The sequence below is a fragment of the Lactuca serriola genome, chromosome 6, assembly GCF_051521515.1.
Source record: "Lactuca serriola cultivar US96UC23 chromosome 6, Lser_US96UC23_V15, whole genome shotgun sequence".
NCBI lineage: Eukaryota > Viridiplantae > Streptophyta > Magnoliopsida > Asterales > Asteraceae > Lactuca > Lactuca serriola.
The window spans coordinates 4,397,059-4,420,752 of NC_136413.1; the positions used below are offsets into that span (position 1 = coordinate 4,397,059).

The 23,694-nt window shown below is 36.3% G+C and overlaps 1 protein-coding gene across 1 annotated transcript; it reads right to left on the reverse strand.

Moving 5' to 3' along the window:
• Window positions 1-58: 58 nt before the first annotated feature.
• LOC145056622 (scarecrow-like protein 6) lies at window positions 59-3,064 on the reverse strand. Its single transcript, XM_079004320.1, has 2 exons — window positions 2,860-3,064; window positions 59-2,306 (listed from the first exon to the last, which is right to left on the reverse strand). The coding sequence occupies exon 2, from the start codon at window positions 2,304-2,306 to the stop codon at window positions 267-269; it is 2,040 nt and encodes a 679-aa protein (XP_078860446.1). The 5' UTR covers window positions 2,860-3,064; the 3' UTR covers window positions 59-266.
• Between the last annotated feature and the right edge of the window lie 20,630 nt (window positions 3,065-23,694).

Sequence of the window (23,694 nt, forward strand, 5' to 3'; positions counted from 1 at the left end):
AAACATCAAACACAAATACCAAACATCAAACACAAATATCAACATCAAAAAACAGATAAAAGCAGCGAAATCAACAAGTTTCATGTTAAAAAAACACAATTACTAGTCAATAAACAGTCTACACGATCATTAGAAGAGAGGCACAGAACAACATTAATTCAAATATTTATTCAGAGTTGATGATGATGAGGATGATCAAAAGAGCTGAAAGTTGTTGTCGCTAAAACCTCTCTAGATCTTTATATATCTTCCATTAAAATCCAATTTCAGCACTTCCAAGCTGACGCAGTCATCAGTTCTCGATTCTGCCAACAAAGAACAAGCGATGCCTGTTTCTTTTCAATATGAAATCCCTGAATTTGCATCCTCTTCACCACGCAATCTGCTTGAGTTTCTGCAAAATTACTTAGAAGAACAGGGGAGTATCCTCCAGCTGTAAAAAGTGACCTCCAATGGGGCATTGGTTCAGGGATTTGAAGTTTTCCCAACACCATGCTTTCGATTTGAGGCTGGAAAAGGAACCTTTCGATCTTGTTTGATATCTCTGAAACAACATTCCCACCATCAATGGAGTCTAAGAGAACTTCGTAGTATTGGAGACCCTGGAGAAGATAATGTGGGAAGGGTAGATCCGTCCTTTCACACCCACGATCTAGTGAAACCACGATTCTTGGGGAGAGTTGCTTCACGAAATGGAGAATGGAAGGAATGGCGGATAAGTGAGTGGAAGCTGACCAGATTGGGAAATTAACAGCAATGGCTTCATTCCCAGATACTGAAAACGACCTTGGATCGAACGAATCAAAGTTGACAACTTCAAGCTCGAATGAAATCCCGATTTCATGAGCGAAATGTGATAAGTTTTCGTGCATGAGTCCAAGTTCGATTGGATGATGGGTTGAAGGTGACGCGAAAGCAGTGATTTTCAAAGAACAGGGACCACCGCCGCCATTGTTGTTTTTTGATGGAAGCTCTTGTATGAAGGAAGCCCATTGTGCACCGAATCCGATATCAAAATCAATGATGTGAACGTTTTTAGCATCACCAAGAGCCTCGAGAATTGTTTGATTTGAAGTGAAGTTTATGAACTGAATGATCGGAGAAACTTCTGAAAACAATTTATAAGCTCCCATCTTGAAGACGCCATTAAAGGGTTGAGTGATTTTGTTGGGATTTGAATTTGAGATTAGAGATCCCATTGCTTCCTTGAAATAAAAAGCCGCCCTTTGTAAAGGCTTATGTGGTGCCGGAGCCGAGGAGAACTGGTGATTGAGCCGCGCCAATATCCCTTGCGCGTGTGTGAAGTTCCCAGATAGGATTAGCTCAGCCGCGGTGAATAGCTGGTCACAGATAAGCTGGTTTTGCTGCTGCTGCTGGGGGTGGTGGTGCTGCTGGTGGGTCGGTGGTCCTTGTTTTGTTCCGGGGACCATTAATGGTTTCTTGAGCTGTAACTCGTGACCCGGATTCGAAATCGCAACTTTCTGAAAACCCTGATTAACCGAAGCCTTCTGAAGCCCCAGATCGGAAGCAGGAGTTTTCTGAACATTTTGATGGAACACCGGAGATTTCTGAAGGCCCTGGTGAAAGACCGGAGCTTTTACGAGACCCTGATGATGGTGGAACTGTATCTGCGGCGGTGGCGTTAGATGTGGAGGAGGGTTTTGATCAGGGTTAGAGAAGGGGAAGAACAGTGGGTTTTGTGGGTGAAAATTTGGAGGGGCCGGTGTTTCAGAAACGGTGGTGGCGGGAGGGGCATTTTGGTCAATTTGGTTGCTCTGCAAGAGCTGTTGAAGACTCAAAGATGTGTCATCAAAGTCGCCGGAGATCCACCGAAGAGACTGGTCTTGTGCCGGAGAAGCCGCAGATTCAGATAACAAGCTTTCCCAATCTTCCAATCCAACTCCGAATCTTCGTTGTTGAAGCTCAAACTCCGCCGGGATGGGTTGTAGCTCCGACCACTCATCTTTCCGGCCACCTTCACCGCTAATATTTGCCAGAGACCCAGACATACACATTTCCTGCGGAACAGAATCCGGCCATTTTTGTTGAAGGTGATGGTGGTTGTTAATGTCAGGGTCAGGGACACCTAGCGATGGAGCAGTGGTGGTGGTGCAGCCATTACCACCGCCGCCGAAGGAGGAGGATAAGGTGGAGGTTGAGGTGGAAGGGCTTGGACTCCGCCGTGTATCGAGAACAGAGATGGGTTCATTACTGTTGTTGCTGCCAAAACTGCCTTCTTTAAACTTATTATTAGATCCTGTTAAAGCTTGAAAAGCTGCAACTTCAAATGGCATACCTCTCATCATCTGTTCATCGAGAAAACAAAAAATTATTTACACAAAAACAAAATAACAACACATTTTTTTTTGGGTTATCAAGATTTTTTAGCTTTCAGATGGTTTCAAATCTTGATTATTTTCCGTTCCAAAAAAGGGAAATTTCATTAAACACATAAAGAAAATGAGAAATTTACAAACATAATAAGAACAAGAACAGCTTTCGAGTAATCAAGATTGCTTTTATTTCAAAAATAATAATAAATATTTATGGGTTCGTGAGATTTGGAGCTTTGAGATGTGTTCAAAATGAGCTTTAAATTGACCAAAAAAAAAAAGAAAAATAAATAAATTAACAAGAATGAGAACAGTTTTCAAGAAATCTTGATGATGATGTTTAAAGATTTGGAGCTCAATAAATAAGCAAGAGAGAAAACAATCAAATCCCACCGAAAAGAAAGAAATTAAAAGCATAATAATAAGAACCAGATTTTTTTTTTTTTTTTAAATTGTGGGTGTTGTGATTTGTTTGAGATTTGAAGTCATGAAGAAACGAAAGAGTTGGTGAAAAAAAAAAACAAGCCTTTTATCTTCATATCATCATTTGAGCTCCATCTTTGAAGAATGAATTTGCTTCTGCTTCCAAATAAAAACTTTCTCTCTCTACTGTATTTGTTTCTCTCTCTAGAAATTAGAGAGAAAGTGTGGGTCTTTTCAGTTCTTGGCCTTTCACTTGGTCTCTCCTTCTATCCTGTTGTAGGAGTCCTGTGGTGTCCCGTCTTGTTTCCTGTCATGGATGGATGTGTACATCAAGAAATAATAAGTACTAAAAATAAAAACTCCTTGGAAAATGACATGGTTAAATGTTTGAATGTTTTTTTTTTCTTTTTCTTAAATACAACAAATTTTGTATAACTAATCCATATCATTCATGTAAAATATTGTCTTTTTATATTGTTTCAAGTAAAAGCTTTAAATCAATTTTTCAAGTATATGAGCATGTTTCGCACGAAATTTTTGAATGTGTTTGGAAGTTTCGTTAGTTTAAACAAAAAATTTCGTTTGTCGGTACGATCGTTTAGCTTTTAGTTTAAACAAAATGTTCCAAATATAAAAACTATTTCATGTAGCGTTTAACAAAACGCTACTGAACTTTTGAAATCAATTTCCATAATTATCCTTAAAAATATATTTATATATTTATTTATTTTTAATCAATTGTCCTTTTATATATTTCAAAAGCTTCCAGCTACTTTTGCCAAAAACTCATATAACAAATAAAAGTTACAGCTTACCGCTACCAGCTACCCGCTATATGTTACCCGTTACCCACTACCAGCTAACAGTTACTTTTGTCAAACACGCCTTATGTCTTTAACATCGCCTATTGAAGCTTGGATTGTCCGATAAGAACTCTCAAATAAAATGTGATATCTAGTCTTATAATACTTAGTTAATAAATAGAAAAATACAGTATTATATTATATAGTTAATTTTTAAAGAAATTAAGTAATTTAACCACTTTTTAATGGTATTTTAAAAACAATAACTGTTTTTTCTGAAAAAATTACCATAAAGTCTAGAACAGGCATTTTGAACTCGAACAAAATGGTCTAAGCCAAATATTGTAGTCTAATATTATATATATGGACTCCTCACACAAAAAAAGTTTCAGAATAAATGTTCCGAATTTTGCAACCCTGAAGATTGTTTTACTCGCATTTCGAACAGAGTTTGAACATGTATTCGTCAAATCAAGTAACTTCTACTCTTTAAGTTACTTGCATTTGTGTTTACACACTATTATATGTATTTTGAAATGCGTAGAACAACTCCAGAATACAAAGAACGAGTCTGAAATATCTATTTTTTGTATGCTTTTTTTTGTTTTACACATATGAGACCCATATAAGTATCTTATATTGTGTTTAGGACTAGTTTTTTAGTCCGGAAATCAGTTTTGTAGGAAATTTGGAATGGTAGTGAACATCTAAAATACGAAGAACTTAGTCTAAAACACGATGATCAATTCCAAAATGATGTTCTGGATTGACACTCTGGAATAAATATTCATTATTACTTTTTTGTGTATGATATTGTTTAATAACGTGCATTAGTCCAAAGACGAATTTGCAGGAATGTTAAAAAAGTGGGTTTTATGGATGAAAATGTTGTATTCCATTTAGAGGAGCTGTCAAAATTATATATGATAGAGGTAAAATCGAATTACAAACATTTGTAATAAGTTTTTTATTTTATTTTTATGGTAATGTATTAAAATGTTGTTGGAATTTTGGGATGAGTCAGAAAATAAAATAAAGAGCCAAAGACACCTAGAAAATTAAGAAAGAAATCGGAAAAGATGTTAAATCTTAATTTAAAAGCAGATATAACTCCGAAAGATGAGACCAGAGTAAGTTCAGACAAACCAATTATTATAGACTAATTGCAAATAATTTTCTTATAAGGATATGTTTCAGCAAGTTAGTTTTATTTTTTTATACGGTTATGCAAGTTGGTTTTTAATGTGCATATTAACATATATATATATATATATATATATATATATATATATATATATATATTATTTTCAGTCTCAAACATCCAGTGACTCGATCGATGTGGATTAGATGCCAATATAATATTAAATACTAGGCTTTGAAGACAACAACGATGCCTAGTTAAATGATTCATGATTATCAATGTGCGAAACAACAAATGATAATACTTGAAATCCTATTGCCGCATTTTGTGACCGAGGAGCGGAGAAAACTAGCATTGTATAATATGCAAATGTTCCTCATCACGATGTCTAAAGATATACGACAGTTTGTGAACACAATGGACATCATCCGAGAAGCACGTTAGACAACTTCAACAATAGAAGATCGAGTCCAAATGACTTATAATGGATTTAGCCAAATTGAGACTTACATGGAATTGTTTGAAAATCATGTAGACATGGCTAGTTTGCATCAAATGCAAGTTCCTGGTTATCCTAGAAATGTACTCTAGCTTTAAATATAGTACTGTCTTTTGAAACTCAAATATGTAAAAACAAGGTTATCTAAAATGGTAATGCTTTTCATCGACATCAGTATAAAAGGTCATTACAAATCATAATACATGATTATATTAGTTTCCACAAATTAGGAAATTGAAAGGGATACATATTTTGTTCGCGACCGATAAAATCTTCTCTACTTCTAACAACATATGTTAGATGATCCTGTTCTACACAAAGCTTATCAATCTCTGCATTTGCATCTTGAATCCACTTTACGCCTTCTTTGGGTTTTTTTCATAGCTTCAACATCCCATTTTTTTGTAACAATTGGCAAATCAGGTCAACTATTGATGGTTAATCATTGTGATCATTACTATAATTTAGACCTATGGTATGATAAGTCAATGTTTATAAAGCAATTTTACGTGGTATTATACTTAATTGCTACCTATTTTGAACTCGAAGACTTATGATTCTCATCCGAATCCATTTTAAATGACAGTATATTCCAATGATGACGGTTTCGTGAAAATAATGGAATTTCGCCAAATTGAACATGAAACCTTAAATAACTGATCTCTATATGGTTTCTATTATTGGCAATACACTCCAGGAATAATATGTATAAATCCAATCTGATAGATAAAAACTTTAAAGATGGATATGATATGATATTTCAAATTTTGTGTACAACTATATATATATATATATATATATATATATATATATATATATAGTAGGTGTAAGACCCGAATACTATACGGGTTTATTAAAAATACAAATTTAATATCAATATTTAAACATTAAATTTAATATCAATATTAATTTTAGAGCTCTCATTAATTATGACATTTATTTCATTATAAATATATCAATTCTTTTTCAAGGAAGCATTTATTTCTCTCAATATTATAACCGAAATAAGTTATGATATGTGAACAAATCAGAAAATTACATGTGGAAATAAATAAATTCTAAAAATCTATTAAAATGCCATGTGTCCAAATCAATGAGGACATGACATGTGGTAGAAAATGAGTTTTATTTATTAGTATATATATATATATATGTGTGTGTGTGTGTGTGTGTGGATATGGGACATAATTCATAACCAATTATAGGTGTTATTACTATAGTTTTATAAGATAGACAACATGTTATCAAATGGACATCAAAGAATCACAATATATATGTGTTAAGTAATAAACAACTAATATATATATATATATATATATATATATAACACCCGTGTTCCTGATTGGTTTACCTTTATATTTTTTAGGGGATAAATAAGGAGTTTGGGGGAAAAACTCTGTGTCACAGAGTGGTGCAAAGATGCCCATGACATGGCATAAAGTAATTAGACACATGTTATATTAAGTCGGCACAGTGTAGCCATGGGTTGCCACGGCGTGGCAGATGTTATAACCTAAGCTCATGATTCTTTTAGGGTTAATTTCTTCCGTATTTAAACCTCTCTACCTTGAACCATAAAAGAAAGAAGAACTCATCTTCTTTCTTTTTTGATTACCTTCCTCGGGTATGTATAAGATTGGATCCTCACCTTTCCAAGCCCAGAAACCCTAACCCTAGCCTCCCTTGTTGAGTGTTGAGCTCTTTAAGGTGTTTTGTTGTATTTTGAGGGAAGAAGAAGAAGGTGCTAGTCCAAGGATCAAGCAAAAACTCCTCCCCATCTTTGGAATCACTCTCTAGAACAATTGTAAGTCCTTGAGTTTCTATCTTGATGATCCTTTGGTTGTAGATCTAGTTTATTAGCAGATTTTGGTCCATAAGGAAATGGTTGGTGGGTTTGAAGTGATAAAGGTTGCAATTTTATGACTATGTTGAATCCCATGAACAACATATCTTGTAGATCTATACTTTGGTTGGGGTTATTGACCTTACATGAGTTTTTTGTCACTTTTAGCTTATTTTGACCTAAAATGGATTCTAGACATGTATTGGACATATATGTCTATAAAGCAATCACCTTTATGCTAGATTTGGTATTAGAAACTCTTATGGAGTGCTTAGGTTAAGGACATTATCTGATAAAGGGATTAATGGTTAAGTCATAGTCGTCTCTTGTCTTGTTTAGACCTAGGGTTTGAGATATTGATCTCTTTGAGTGTCTTAATGGATAAAATTGGAAACTTTATCCATTAGACCATAAAATGGACCAGATCTGAGCTTTGGAGCTCTTGGAATCGAAGAAAATGGCTTAACGCATTAAGTTATTGGAAACCCAGTGCCCATGGTGTGGCCTTAGGTCGCCACGGTGTGGTGACTGAGAAATGCCCGACTGTATCGTTATATGGGGGCCACGACGTGGTAATTGACTAAAGTCAACATTGACCGTTGACTTTTTTACTTTTAGTTGAATTTTGATCAAACTCCTAGTATTTTGAAGAAGTGCTAAAGGTTTACCTTGTGTGACTATATAGGTGGTGCATAGCACAGGATATTTCTAGTAGTGAGAGTAGTAGCAATTGAGTATCGACTGAGAGGTGAGTCTTCTCACTATACTTTTAGGTCAAAGGCATCAATTTCTACCCATTAGATTGAGTTATGTAGGATGTTAGTTGTCTTTGTGACTCTTGCACGTATAATTGGGTTGAAATATACCCCAAGGATGAGCTCATGATCGTATGTTTGGGTTAAGATAAAAACAAGGGCTGGGCCCATGATTGTATGTTTGGGTTGAAATAAACCCCAAAGTTGGGCCCATTATTGCATGTTCAGGTTTAAACATACACCCAAGGCTGGGTTCATGATTGTATGTTAGGTTGGAATATACCACAGGGTTGGGCCTAACTATATGTATGATATGTGGTATTTTGGGGGACTCGCTAAGCTTTGTGCTTACGGTTTTGTGGTTTAAACATGTTCAAATACTTCCAGTTTCAAACGGAAAGCATGGCTTGATCGCACTACATCCCCTAGAGATTTATTCTACAATGATTGTTTATGATTTTACTCTTATGTTTTGAGAATACTTTTACTCTGATCCTCTTTTAGGATGATGAATGAATGGCTTGGACTTATTTAATATGAAATTTTTTTACTCGGTGTTTTTGGGATGTTACAAGTTGGTATCAAAGCCTTTGTTTAAGGGATTCAAGCACACTCTCAGGTCTGTCTGAACTCAACCTGAGGATTTCTAAAATCTTTAAAAAGAAAATGGTTTTCTAATAAGTTTTTATAAAGGAAAGGGGTGTGATGCATGGTGTTAGGAATAAAATCCTCTTTGATCAATTGATTCTAACAAGTAATAACACGGTATAAAAACAATAACACAATATGGATCGAATATGCCGAATGATTAAAAACCACAACCTCAAAAGAACTCTATAAATAATTGCTACTGTAGATGCGTGCTATGGTTACAAGGAAAAGATTAATTCAACTTTAACAACTAAGGTTTCATACATGCACTACTTATACTATAATCCTAATAATAAATGCGGCTGGACATGCCCAAACTGTGAACATAATGGACATAATCAAAATCAGCCCAATGACGCAATTTAATAAACTCTACACATGGAATATGTTGAGCTCAATTAAGTGGCTTCCAAAATACCCATACTTGTTGATATGTTGAATGTGTTATTGCATGATATGCATACTAGAATTTAGAATAAGGATATGATGAGGATTGCATGCTAGAATGTCTTCTTAGGAGAGATGCATTTCATGCCTGATAGTGAGTATGATAAGGATACCTTCAAGAACTAAGTGATAGAATGAACTAATATATGATGCTTTGTAACCTATGGGGAATTGGATGTTATGTCATATTTGAAATATGTGTTGGTGGAATTGAATGCTAAGTGTATGCTTTAAAAATTGATACGAATGGGAACATATAGCCCTAAAAGCCTTGATTTGGCCTTATTTCTTATTCCTTGTTTGGTTATTGGCTTAAGGTAGAATCATTCATTCGACAGTCTATGTGATCCCTTTTTGTGTATAAATTGCATGCATAAGGCAATCAACAATGTTGGTAGAAGTTCGTATCATCGTAAAAGCAAGTTATTTAGAGGATGCCTTTTTATGTTTTGTGGCCTATAGAGTGTTACTACCCAAATACCACTTGTTTTGTGCTTTGTGGGACCCATATTGATGTGAGCTAACAATTAAATGACTATGTTAAGTTACATGTTATAAAGGTCAAATAGTTCTAGAATTATTGATATGGCCTTATTGCACAACTCTCGTGTGAGTCTAGTCGGTGTAGGGTAGGTGTTGGATTAAGTGTCCAAGCCCATAACTGTAATTGGTATATATTTGAATTGATAGTAATACAGTCCTTTTTGGTTGCCTTCACTCTTGCAACTTGACAATATGTCCTTTGGAGAGAGAAGTTGGATTTATTATTTGGAATAATAAATTGATATAAATGATTTATTAATATGTTATGAAAATAATATATTAATTAGAAATCATGTTGTTTAATTAATATTTAATCAAAAATTAATTTGGAATTAATTTTGGGATTAAAGGAATTAATTAAAAGTATAAGGAGAGCTGTTTTTCAATTTATTGATAGTTGTGAAATTGGGCTAATGGACTCCATGGAAGGAGTGGACGAAAATTATAGGGAGTCCCTATAAGTTTTCCTCCAAGTCATTTTAAATGGAAGTCCATGGGTTGCTTAGGCCTCAAGCTAGAAATTAGGGTTTCCTCTAACAAACCCTAGTTTCGGCCACATACTTCCTAACCCTAGTAGAGCTGAAATTATGGTGTTATCTCCTCCTCTCTCCTCTTATCCTATTGCAAAGAGTGTTTGTAAGCCATTATATGTGTCATATTTGAGGCACATGCTCTCAAGAGTTCAAGATTATCAAGGTTTCATAGTTATTACTACATAACAAAAAATGTATGCATCTAAACCCTAGTATTGTATAGATTTCGAAATTTGTATTAGCTTCCTAGGGTTTCTCTTTTGTATTCAAGTTTGCATGTTCAACTAGTGAAAACTTACATCCAAAGCATTAGGGTTGCATGAACACATATGATTTGTTGTTATGCTCAAAACTCATCAGTGGTATCAGAGCCTAGGATTAGTTTTCTGTAGAATATGATGCAATTGTGAATTGTCCAAAGGAGAAGGGAACAAAATCGTCATTATGTTCATCGAACTCGACGAGTTTATATTGTAACTCGACGAGTGCATTACCCAGACTCGACAAGTTAAGCTGTCAGATCCTAGATTTTCGGCTTTGACAAATATTTCACGGATTGATTAGGATAATTACCTTAAATTCGTTTTAATAATTTAAAAAGGGATAAATTAATCAGTAATCTTATATCCTTATCATGAATTCATGATTGGGTTAAATTATTTTTAGATAAAGATAAAATTAATTTGTTAAATTTACTTATTAAAAACATTAAACCAAATATTTTTGAAAGGTTTTAAAAAATACATCCTTGGTTTCTAAATTTAAAATTTAAATTGAATGGTTTAATTTTGGAATTTTAAATTTAAGAACGTTAGTATTTTAAAATGTTAAAATACACCCTTATATATTGTAAAAATAAAAGTTAATATATATATATATATATATATATATATATATATATATATATATATATATATATATATATATATATATATATCCCTATCCCTATACTAATAAAAGAGTAGCTCTTTTGCCATGTGTCATCATATTATACATTTTAATTAAAGTGTTGCCACTTGTCAATCTATTAGTTTTCCATTTTAAATTTATTAGACCTCCTTATTAATGTGATTCTATTTTAAATTTTAAAATTTAAATTATTGTTTTCATTAATTCACAAATAAAAAATATGTAATATATATTAAAAATTAATTTTATATATTTATTTGAATCAATGATTATAATTTCATATAACTAATAAAAATATCTCTTAAATTAATAATTTATTTAAAATAATTTATTAATAATTTTGAGTTTTTACTATAAAAGTTTGATTAATTTTATAACCGTGGTTCCACGGGTTATAAACTAGTACATATATATATATATATATATATATATATATATATATATTCCTACTCTAATTAAAGAATAGTTTTATTCTCTTTTTGACATGTGTCATCCTATTAAACCTCATAATTAATGCATATTTTATTGTCCTTTTGCCATTTGTCACCTTATTATGTCTCCTAATTAATGTATGATACTTATTAACTCCATTTCAAAATTCAAAATTTAAAATTTCAACTTTAATTACATTAAATTAATAACATTAGAATAAAAATAAAAATAAAAATAAAAAAATGATATAAGTTCACATATTTATTTAAATCAATGATTAAAATTTATATAACTAAAAAAAACTCTTAATTAATAATTTATTTAAAATAATTAATTAATAATTTTGAGTTTTTTTACCATAAAAATTTAATTAATTTTATAACCGTGGTTCCCACGGGTTATAAACTAGTATATATATATATATATATATATATATATATATATATATATATATATATATATATATCAAGGTTGTAAAAATCGTTCGACGTTAGCTAGTCGGTGAACTGGGGTTAAAGGATTAATCGGCTAGGCGGAGATTAATCGGAGACCATTAATTACTAATTTTGTTAGATTTAAAAAAATTAAACAGGACTAATTTAATTCGTCATTAATGTCAATAATAATATTCTTTCAGAATGAATTCATATATAAAATAATAAGAGTGTATTCTAGGAGAACTAGAGTATATTCTACTAGAATACACCTTCATTCTTCATATTCCATACAACTTTATTGTATTTTAAAGGAGGGAATCCTGAAATAATGTTATTGCTGCCATAAAACCTAGATACGAATTCATTTTGAAAGAATGTTATTGCTAACATTAATGACAAATTTAATTAATTTCCATAAAGAGAAAAATTATAATTATGGATATCATTTAATATACATACAATTATGGAAACCATTTAATATCTATCATTATTTAATTAAATAATAATATAATTTTACTAAATTCCTATTGGTGCATTTTAGCACACAATAAATGTAAAAAACACTTTAACCTAACCATATATATATATATATATATATATATATATATATATATATATATATATATATATATATATAAAAGAAAATGTCAGTCTTACCGTTAGTAGGCCTCATTCACGAAGCTAATCTATAAGGGGGTATAAGAAAATTGCCTATAAATGGCGGTTAAATGAGTGTCCGCTCTTACCCACCGCTTCCTTGATTGGTGGAGGGTCGTTTTCCGAACGGGTTTGATAGAACACTAAATTCTCATTAATAAGTATAATTAAATAAATAAAGTAACTAAATGTTTATATAAAACTCTCAATCTTAGATACTCTAGGAAAATGTGAATTTGATGCTAATCCATGAAATTCCACATTGCACTTTATAAAAGTCGTTAGTAGAGCGTGTTTGATTAACCGACACACTAATATGGACTAATAAAGGGTAGTAATGGGTAGCTCATAAATTATCATAGATTAATGGAGTGTGTGTGGTTAATCGACACATTAATTAGGTGATAAATGACATCGAGAGTACCAAACTAATTTGCATGGTTATTCACACCTTGTTTGTGATCCTCGGTATCCCAGTCACAAATAGAAAGGACATAATAGAGATTAAACATGCTATTTAATAGTTCAATGAATCTCAAATTATCTAGGAATTTCATTTAAAACCGAATTCATTTAAATTTTGTTTTTCGGTGTGAAATTGGTAAATCGTCATTTACCTAACCTTTAAATAATTTTCAATTAGATTACAACATCTCTTTTCTGAATTGTGAATTATTTAGTTGGATCCAAGCCTTAATATTTCATTTGGGTGTTATATTAAGTATTTCCTTATCTAATCAAAACTTGCATTTCTTCTTTTGTAGATGTCAACTTCCAACAACGCTTTTGGCTCCTCCAACAACAACTCCAATCATTTCTCGCTCTCGAGCGTCTGCTCAAAAGTCACCTTTGATTGATCTAATTATAATGATTGGATTCGCAGCATCAAGATGTCTTTGAGATTCGAGGACAAGGAATATGTTCTGTAACGCCCCGTTTATTTAAATAAATTAATAAATGTAAGTACCAGGCTAATGTGTGAAGAATTTTGATAGTTAGGGGTTGTTTAGTAAATTACAGAGTTTATTTGAGAAGAATTTTAGAAGTAAGGGTATGCTTGGTAATTATTAGGATTTAAATTGTAAGGATTTTGAATTAATGGGGGGCTAATGGGTAAATTTCGGATTTAGTTGGAAATGAATTTGGTGGGGAGGGACTAATCTTGGATAAAGGAACGGAAGTTTGAATGGACACGGCATATACCCGTATTCCTTATCTCCCCCACATCGCATCTTCAACCCTAACCTAAGAAACCATTTCCAGCCGCCATGCGTGAGTTGCTACCCGCCGCTTCCCCTCCTCGTTCATTTTTCGATCAAATGAAGCCACCTCGCCCCTGGAACGCCATCGCGACGCTGCTGCTGGTCGGAGGCGTCGTTGACAGCCGGAAGAGCCACCGAGACCGGCGACTACAGCTACGTCATTGTTGCGTGGATTCTGCGTGACCGGGAGGTTCTTGGTAAGGTCTTATGCCGCTTATTTTCTCATGTCGTCATCTATTTTGGTGTTTTGACGCCGTGTTTGGAAGCTGTGAACACCGGCGGCCCTTGAACCGCCAATTCTGCACACTCCGACGACCCTAGCCTCCTAGTCGGTGGTAGGGAGTCTTAGTCTTGTGTTGTCTTTGGGCATGGATTGCTGCCATGAGTTGTATGCATAAGCTGGATATTATTTGGCTTGAAATCCACCGCCACCACCTCATGGTGGTGGCTGCCACCGTTTTCTGCCCCATTTGCCGCCACTAGCCACCGTAGGAGGTGGCTGTGTGTGTGCTTATTAATTATGTTGTAGTATGCGTGATTTTGGGCAGGAACCACCACCGCCACCGTTAGAAATGGTGGCTGTCGTCGCTGTGCCGCTGTTTGATGACCGGAAAATGGAGGAAGAACCCACCATGGCCGCCAGCCATGGTGGCTGCCGCCAAGCTCAGCTACCTGCCGCCATGGTGTGTGGGTGTGATTAGTTTGTGTGTGTTTAGATTAGTTTAGTGTGTGTGTGTGACAACCCGAAATTTTCCATTCAAATCAAACCACATCAATCCAATGGAAGTAGAGCAGTTTCAGTGAAAATTCAAACTTTTGGAATAAGTTTGGCAGTTTTAGGGTTTTACACCTAAGGAGTTATTAGGAGAGTGGGTGCACTAGGATTTTGTGCAACACTGTAATTCCATTACTCTAGGTCATTAGAATCCATTTCGAGAATAGAAATATTTTCTGCCAAAAATCTCTGGACTATAAATAGAATTCTGAACCAAATTGGTTCATTATTTGATTTCCAATTAGAGAAAAGCCAAATACTCTCTCACGGATCTTCGGGTTTTCATCCCAGATTGTGAGTCTACTTCCCTAAATGTGTTTTAATACTTGTTATATGCTTTATAACATTGTTTACATGTCCAAAACACAAGATCCGGGAGTTTACCACCCAAGAACGTTCTTGGGGAGTAAACTCCAAAATCAAGCCTAAAGGCCACATAGTCCCATTTCCGTGTTAGGCATCTAACTAAGGACTTAGTGTATGATCATTAGAGGCTAGAAACAAATCAAAAGCAAGTAGTTTGAGGAGTTTACGGCCAAGGAACCACCTCTTGGGCCGTAAACTCCAAGTAAAGGGCACAAATGAGTGCCTAGTGATCCTTTAGCCTTAGAACAAGAACCTAGAAGCCTTAAGCAAGTGTTTTAGACCAACAAAACAATTAGAAACCAACATTGGAAGGGAGTTTACGGCCAAGATGCTCCTTAGGCCGTAAACTCCAAGTTTTAGGTTCCAAAATGCCTTCAAACTCTTCCTAAGGCTTAGTCTTCATTTTTGGCAAGTACCTTAATGTGTTTAGGACCTAGATAACACATGAAAAGCATAAGTGTTGAAGAGTTTACGGCCAAGAGTATTTCTTGGTCCGTAAACTCCTTTAATGGGGTCAAAGGACACCCTAGACACTTCCTTAGGCCAAGAAACTTTTAGGGCAAGTACCTAGATGAGATATGGACTAGTTAAAATTCTTAGGACCTCATGTGTGAGGGAGTTTACGGCCCAAAGAGTTCTATGGCCGTAAACTCCATCAAATGGTCCCATTTAGTGCCATAAACCTCTCTTAATCCAAGTATTGAAGCCTAGACTTGTTCCTAGAAATATTAGAGACTTGAAAGGACAATAAGAACCCTCCCAAGGGAGTTTACGGCTGTAAACTCCAAGGGAAAAGGGTCTTTGGGCCGTAAACTCCCCTTAGGAGTCAATATGGTACCTTAAACACTTGTATAGCCTTGAAACAATTCCCCTCTAAGGATGTAGTACTTCCAAACTCCATTCCAAGCCTTGATTGAGAGTTTACGGCCAGGAGCTTACTCCCCTGGGCCGTAAACTCTAATGAATATGGTCTTTTGACCTTAAACTTCCATTAGGGGCATTGCACTTCTTTGTTGCAACCCATTAGCCTCCTAGCACTTGACCAAAAGTGTTGTCCTCGCGCTTAAATGTTTATACTTGTATAATTAGTGATTTAATCTCTAATTATTTATATACATATGTCTTCATATGTAATTAGGGTCATTGTGTGTGTCTAAGTCTTCACTTGACACCAAGCACTTGTCCGATCCTTCCATACGATAACAACCGTTCAATTCCAGTCACATACTGCAGGTGAGTTCATACCCCTTAACTAATGTTTTAAACTATTTTAAATGTTTTATGGGGGGGATACAAGTAGAATCATGCTACTTATTATGTCAATCACATGTGATTAGTAAGTAGGACATTATTACTTATTACGTCAATCACATGTGATTAATATACAACATTCAAAAGATTTGGCTACTCATTAGCCGTTTTACCGAATAGTTTCCTTCAAATGGTTTTTATAAACATTTTATATGATTTAAACTACTTATTACACTGTACTTCTTACTCTGTCATCATATTTCAAACTTATTTACAACTGTGTTTTCAAACAAATGTTCCTTGTACTTATATTGTTTTATCAAACAAATGTTCCTTGTACTTATATTGTTTTATTAGACTTATGCCTTAAAATTGTTTTATAGATTGACATCAAGTCGATCTTTCCTTAGACTAATATTTATATTTCAAATGTTACTAAACTTATTTATGCTTTGATATTATAAATTGCATGCCTCTATATGTATAGTTATATAAGAAATGTTTAAAAGACTTAGGAAGGCTATCCACCCTATTTCCTTTTCGCGCTTGAGATGTGGTCTGGTGGGATATCGGATACTCGTCCGAAGGTCGTTTAAATATTAGTTATATATCATGTGTACATATAAAGTCATAAAAGGGTCCTTCCAGTTCATCTTATGCCCTTAGGTAGCAAGGGTATACATCCACGTCCATACGTAACACTTCGTTTACTAGCAAGCTACCATACGAGTAGTTCAGGAAGATACTAGAACCATTACTAGAACGCGATATCATACAATGAGTCAGTTCATTCATGAGTCAATACTTTCTAGAACATTACTGTACATTACATATACATCTATACTAGGACGAGAACGTATACAAGAATACTAGAACGTTTACATTACTATACTTGCTAGATAGAGAGAGCACACATTATAGCTAGCACACATAGAACATTACAGTTCATACATTGCTATACTTGGTACAATAGTTCATTACATTTCAGCTAGCACACATAGAACATTACAGTTCATTACATTGCTATACTTGGTAGAACAGTTCCTTAATATACTTGCTAGAACAGTACATTCCATTACATATACGAGAATACGTTAATTACTGTGATTTAAATCGGAGCATGACTTAAAACCTCATGACTTGAGTTGCGGCCAGAGTCTCTTGAAGGGGGAGCGTTGAGTTTGCGTATAGATTCTATAAAGGATTGACTATCCTACGCCTTACTGCTAGCTACAGCCGGACCTGCAGGTCTGCGGGTGCCAAACGTCATACCTTATTTCGACCATTCTTATGTCGATAAACCAGTCCATAGTATGAGTTTGTGTATAGATCTATGCTGGATTGACAATCCTACACCTTGATGCTAGCTACAGCCGGACCTGCAGGTCTGCGGGTGCCAAACGTCATTTCTTTATTACGACCATTCATTATGTCGTTGTTACTAGTCGATAGTATGGCGCAATTTATCACATAGTGCCTTTGCCCAAAATCCGGCCTGAGGTAGTTAGTACGGTAGTAGTCCTTTTAGAGCTACGTTTAGTACTACGTTAATTTTTCCAGTACATATTTTTAGTGATAACCTCACTTAAACATAAATGTACAAACTATATTTTTGGATAATGATAGTTATACTTTGGAAAAACACATACTCTTACAAGAGACACACACAGAGAACAGTTAGGTCTTGGTAGAAGACACCTTCACATACTAGAAGGAATCATAGGGATTCTAGGGTTTTTCAAACTCTTACAATAAATAGACTTACAAATGCTTACATACAAATTAAGACACTAAATGCTTATGATCTCACCAGCTTTAAAGCTGATACTCGTTTTCAAAATTACTTGTATCCTCAGGTTATCATAGACAGGTATCGATGCAAGGAGAAAGGAAGATGGAGCTTGTTCAAGACTTATCTTTCATTTTGATTTATGCTTTAGTGTTTATCAAAATTTGACAGAATACAATTGTATAATAATTATTTTATTAATGCAATGGACGATGTTGTTGCTTGTTTACTACTTTACATTGTTGTTGATATTATACATGACGTCCTCCGCCCCAGAACGTTTCCGCCGTTCTTGGTTTTGGGGTGTGACAGTGTGGGGGGGGGTATTGAGATTTAGCATTGTAAAATGTAATTTGAATTTGGAATAATGAAAATGAAATAAACCACCACCGTAAGGTGGTGGCCGCCGCCTTGAACCGCCATTGACCACCACTACCCGAGGTGGTAGTGGGTGGTGCCCCACAAGCAAAAACCCTAATGGGCCTAGAGATTAGTTTTGGGCTTATTGGGCCATGTTTGAGTGAAAACCCTAATTAGGGTTTAGAAAACCCTAATTGTGAGTAATTGGGCCTTAGACTTATTGGGCCCACTTATGGGCCATTGGGATTGGATTGTGAATTAAGCCCAAAATATTCCATGCTATTTATCTACTAGAGTAAATGAATTAATTGATTAAGTCCTTAATGGGTTAAGTGAGAAACCCCTAAACTTGAGAAGTTATGGGGACACACACACACGAGAATTATTTAATAAGTGAAACATTAAATAATAATCATTGACAGAAATTAACCTAAGCAATAATGGACTCAATGGATTAAGTCCTTAGTGGATTAAGCCCTTAATGGGTTAAGTGAGAAACACTTAACCCTAGTTATCATTTGATGTGAAACCCTAATTTCACTTGGGCTTTGTGTTGGGCCATCCGAGAATAATCAAATGGACTAGAGTAATTAGTTGGGCTTTAGGGTAAGGCCCATATAAATGATTGGGCCCAATTTGGAAAATTGGGCCATAGATGGGCCATAGTTGGGGCTGAGAGGATTGTATGATATTGGGCCCTTAGAATGGGACATGTTGGACTAGACTGGACATTTGGGCCTTAAGGGAAGTCCATGTAGAGGTTTGGGCCCAATTTGGAAAATTGGGCCATATGTTGGGCTTTGATCCCTAGTTGACTTTGGGCCTATGGATTGGGCCTTGGGCTTAGGTAAGCCAAGCTAGGGGTAATGTAGTAATTATCCAAAGCATGTATTTATAGTTATGTGTTAGAACCCAATTATTAATTGGGTGTTATTTGGTGTTGACAGTTCGGGAATCTGTCAACCAACAGCTGGGGTGGAGTCTGCGGGACTTCAGCAGTGTGGGATTGTGTCTACGGGACTTCAGCAGTGTGAGGTGAGTTTCCTTCCAGTAGGAACGGGTCTAAGGCCACAATGCCGGCCCGTTCAGTTAGCAGTAGTTTCTGGACTTCGGTCCAATGCAGTAGTTAGTATGTTTGACGCCTCCGTGGCTCAGACAGGATTTATGTGTTTATGCTAGTTGATATGTTATGCTATGATTCGTTCAGTCAGTTTCGGACTTCGGTCCGATGCAGGGGACGGGGTCCCAGTCAGTTTCGGACTTCAGTCCGATGTAGGGGACGGGGTCCCAGTCAGCTTCGGACTTCGGTCCGATGTAGGGGACGGGGTCCCAGTCAGCTTCGGACTTTGATCCGATGTAGGGGACGGGGTCCCAGTCAGCTTCAGACTTTGGTCCGATGTAGGGGACGGGGTCCCAGTCAGTGGGCAAGGCCCAGTATGTGCTTTATATGTATTGTATGGTACGTGGTAGTTTGGGGGAGCTCACTAAGCTTCGTGCTTACGGTTTTTAGTTTTGGTTTCAGGTACTCAGTTTTCAAAAGAGGAGCTCGGAAAGATTGCAGTGCACACACCATTTGTTCAGCCTGGGATGTTTATACTCTGATATATTTGACAATTGTTAAGATATTTTGAGATACATTCTTTATGATTCTTATATGACGATTGATGAACATGGTTTTATTACTATTTTAAAACGAAATTTTCAGACTGTATTTTTGGGATGTTACAATGTTCTCAAAAAATAGTTGAACGAGATCGATGAAACTAAAGCTAATCCTGAAGAAATTGTTGAGTATATGAGACATTGCAACGATGCGACCAAAGTGGCGTTCATCATGGTTGCCACTATAACTCCAGAGCTTTAGAGGTTCTATGAGGACTATTGGCCATATGAGATGAACAAGGACTTAATGGAAAAGTACCTTCAACAGTCTCATCAAGAGAGGTATGAAATTGTGAAGTCCCTCATAACCAGCAACATAAAGGACGGAGAGTCCGTCACGAGCCACTTGCAACGCATGTAATGATATGCGGATCGTCTCTTAAAGCTCAATGTGAACTTTGATGAGGAATTGGCTATTAACATAGTCTTGAACTCATTGCCTTCTTGTTATGACATATCATTCGAACAAGGAGGAAGTCACATTGAGTCAACTCTAAAGTTTGTTGAGAACCGCTGAGAGTGGAATGAAGGGAAAAAGTATTTCCTCCGCTCCTCCTGATATTGCTACTGTTGCTGCTCTCGTCTTGGCCATTGGGTAAGGGAAGGGGAAAAGAGTAAAGCTTCCTCAAAACAGAACTGGAAGGGCAAGTCTCAAGCCGGGTTGTCAAGCCATGGCCCTAAAGGAAAATCCAGTTCTGAAGTTCCCCTGCCTCTGATCCTAAAGAGACTCCTTGTTTTTACTGCCATGAAAAGGGGAATTGGAAGAGAAGTTGCCCCAAGTACTTGCAAGACATAACGGATGGCAAGGTTAAGCTAACCTCGACAGGTATTTACACTATTCAATCTAAAACTAATCACATTCTAATTATTGAGGCCTTGATACAGGATGTGGTCTTCATATTTGTTCTGACTTTTAGGGGCTAAAAAGAAGTGGGGATGTGGAGCATGGGAGGATGAACCTGATTATGGGAAACAGGAGATCGTCGCATGTTACCAAGATTGGGATTTACTCTTTAGTGCTCAGTAGTGGGTTAAGTTTAGATTTGAACAATTGTTGATGTTCGTCAGAAATGACGAAGAATATTATTTCTTTTCATGGTTTGTACAAACAAGGTTTTATATATTCTTTTAATAAAGAGAATGGTTCTATCAATGCTTATTATAATGGTGTATTTTATTTTGAAGCATTACCTTACGATGGCATGTATGAAACTATGATGTTTGTAGGCAATTTAGGTAATAATGTTTTGTAAATTTAGTCGTCTAATGGTTTAGGCAAGGCATGCTTGTGGCATTGTCGTCTTGGACATGTCAACAAGAAACACATTGCTCAACTCCAAATGGATGGAGTGTTGGAATCATTTGACTTAAAGTCAGATGATACGTGAAAATCTTGTTTGCTTGGAAAGATGACTAAATCACCTTTCATTGGTTCTTGTGAAAGAGGTGAACGTTTGTTGGATCTCATACACACAGATGTATGTGGGCCTTTCAGATCCAGCATAAGGGATGGAAATCGATTTTATATGACTTTTACTGATGATTATAACAGATATGGATATATCTACTTGATCAAGCAGAAGTCAAAAACTTTTGAAAGGGTCAAAGAGTTCAAACATGAAGTAGAAAATCAATTGGGCAGGAAGACCAAGATGCTCAGTTCTGATAGGGGTGGTAAATATCTTAGCATCGAGTTCCATGACTACCTCAAGAAATGTGGAATTGTTTCATAATTGACACATCCTAGGACACCACAACTTAATGGTGTGGTTCAGAGGCGTAATCGAACCTTATTGGACATGGTTCGTTCCATGATGAGTTGAGCTTCACTACCAATCTCATTCTGGGGGTATGCTTTAGAGATTGTTGCCCATATTCTTAATCTAGTCTCAACAAAGAAGATTGTCAAAACACCTCATGAGATGTGGACAGGGAAGGTTCCCTCGTTGGCACGTATCAAGGTTTGGGGTTGTGAATATTTCATTAGACGAGAGACTCACAACAAGATTGAACCGTGAAGTGAGTGGTGTATTTTCATCGGCTATCCACAAAAGTCCTTTGGATACTTGTTCTACATACCTAGTGAGAACGTGGTCTTCATAGAACGAAAATGAGTCTTTTTCAAGAGAGAACTCATATGCAAGGAGGACAGTGGGAGTACAGTTGATCTTGAAGAAATTCAAGAGTAAAGCGATGAAGGAACCTCAAACACTAACACTCAACATGAGGAAGAAATTCTTGTTGAACCTATTGACGAGTCATTACCTCTTAGGCGTTCCACTCGAGTTAGAATGACACCTGACTTTTATGGTTTCCATATAACTACAGATGATGATACGTTTATCAGTGATAGTACACTGGTAAATTTGGATGGGCCTTCTAACTACAAGGAATCTATGGCGGGCCCTGAGTCTGCTAAGTGGAAAGACGCAATGGACACCGAGATCAAGTCCATGTATGACAATCACGTTTGGAACTTGGTTGAAAATGTACTAGGTCGTAAGACAGTTAGTTGCAAATCGATCTTCAAGAAGAAGACAATTCACGTAGCCAAAAATTACACTTTAAGAATTTGGCATAAATCTTTTCCATTCTTAGTGTCTCCAATACCTCCCTCAGATGTTGCTCAAGTTGCTCCGTGGTCTTAGAATAGCCAGGATGTCATCAATGAAAACGATCACCGACCGATCGAGCATCGGTTTACTCACTCTGTTCATGAGGTCCATGAACGCTGCTGGGGCATTGGTGAACCCAAATAGCATCACCACAAACTCATAGTGCTCATACCGAGTCTTGAAGGTTTTCTTTGGTATATCCTAATCCCGAATCCTCATATGATGGTACCCCGACCGGAGATCAATCTTGAAAAACCAAGATGCACCCTACAGCTGATCGAACAAATCATCGATCCTTTGTAGTGGATAATGGTTTTTCATCGTTAGTTTTTTCAGCTCTCGGTAATCAATACACATACTGTAGGACACGTCCTTCTCTTTTACGAACAGGAACGGAGCTCCCCACAGGGAACTGCTTGGACAGATAAACCCCTGGTCTAGCAGCTCCTGAAGCTGCATAGATAGCTCCTGCATCTCAGGTGGAGCTAGTAGGTACGGTTCCTTGGCTATCGGAGCGGCACCCAGTACCAAATCAATGCGAAACTCCACCTGCCTCACCAGAGGCACTCCAGGTAACTCCTTGGGAAAGACATCCTGAAACTCCTGTACAACCGGTACATTATCCAAATCCCTCAGGGTCTCCACCCTCGTATCCGTGATATAAGCCAAAAATCTCGTACAACCTGCTGCAGAAATCTTCTGACCCTCACAGCTAAACAGATGGTCGGCCCCCGCGAGGCCCTCTCTCCATGAATAACCAATTCTCCCCCACTTGGGTTTCGAACCCTGACCAACTGACACTCGCAAAAGTATCATGGCCTCGTTGGTTCCCAACTAGTCCATCCCGACAATCACCTTCATCCCTCGCAACGGTATCGGGACTAGATCAACACGAAACCTATCCCCAAGCACATTCAGGACACAATCCCGGTACACCCTCGCAACACTCACAGTGCGGTCATCCATAATCTCGACCTCTAGCGGGGAATCCAGAGTCCCCGGCGCATCCCGGAACTTCTTGCTAAACGTAAGAGATATGAATGATCGGGTAGCTACCGAATCGAACAAAACATGGGCAGACATACCACTAACCAAAAAGGTGAAGGGTTTTGAGCATTCTAACACTCTTACGGTTTACAAGGTATTACCCTAACTAGCATACAATCATTGATACTTGGGTAATATAAACAAGTTAGAAGATATACCTT

What these genes read in the sequence shown, in the direction of transcription:
- LOC145056622 (XM_079004320.1), bottom strand. Translation starts at nt 2,306, where the DNA reads ATGATGAGAGGTATGCCATTTGAAGTTGCAGCTTTTCAAGCTTTAACA.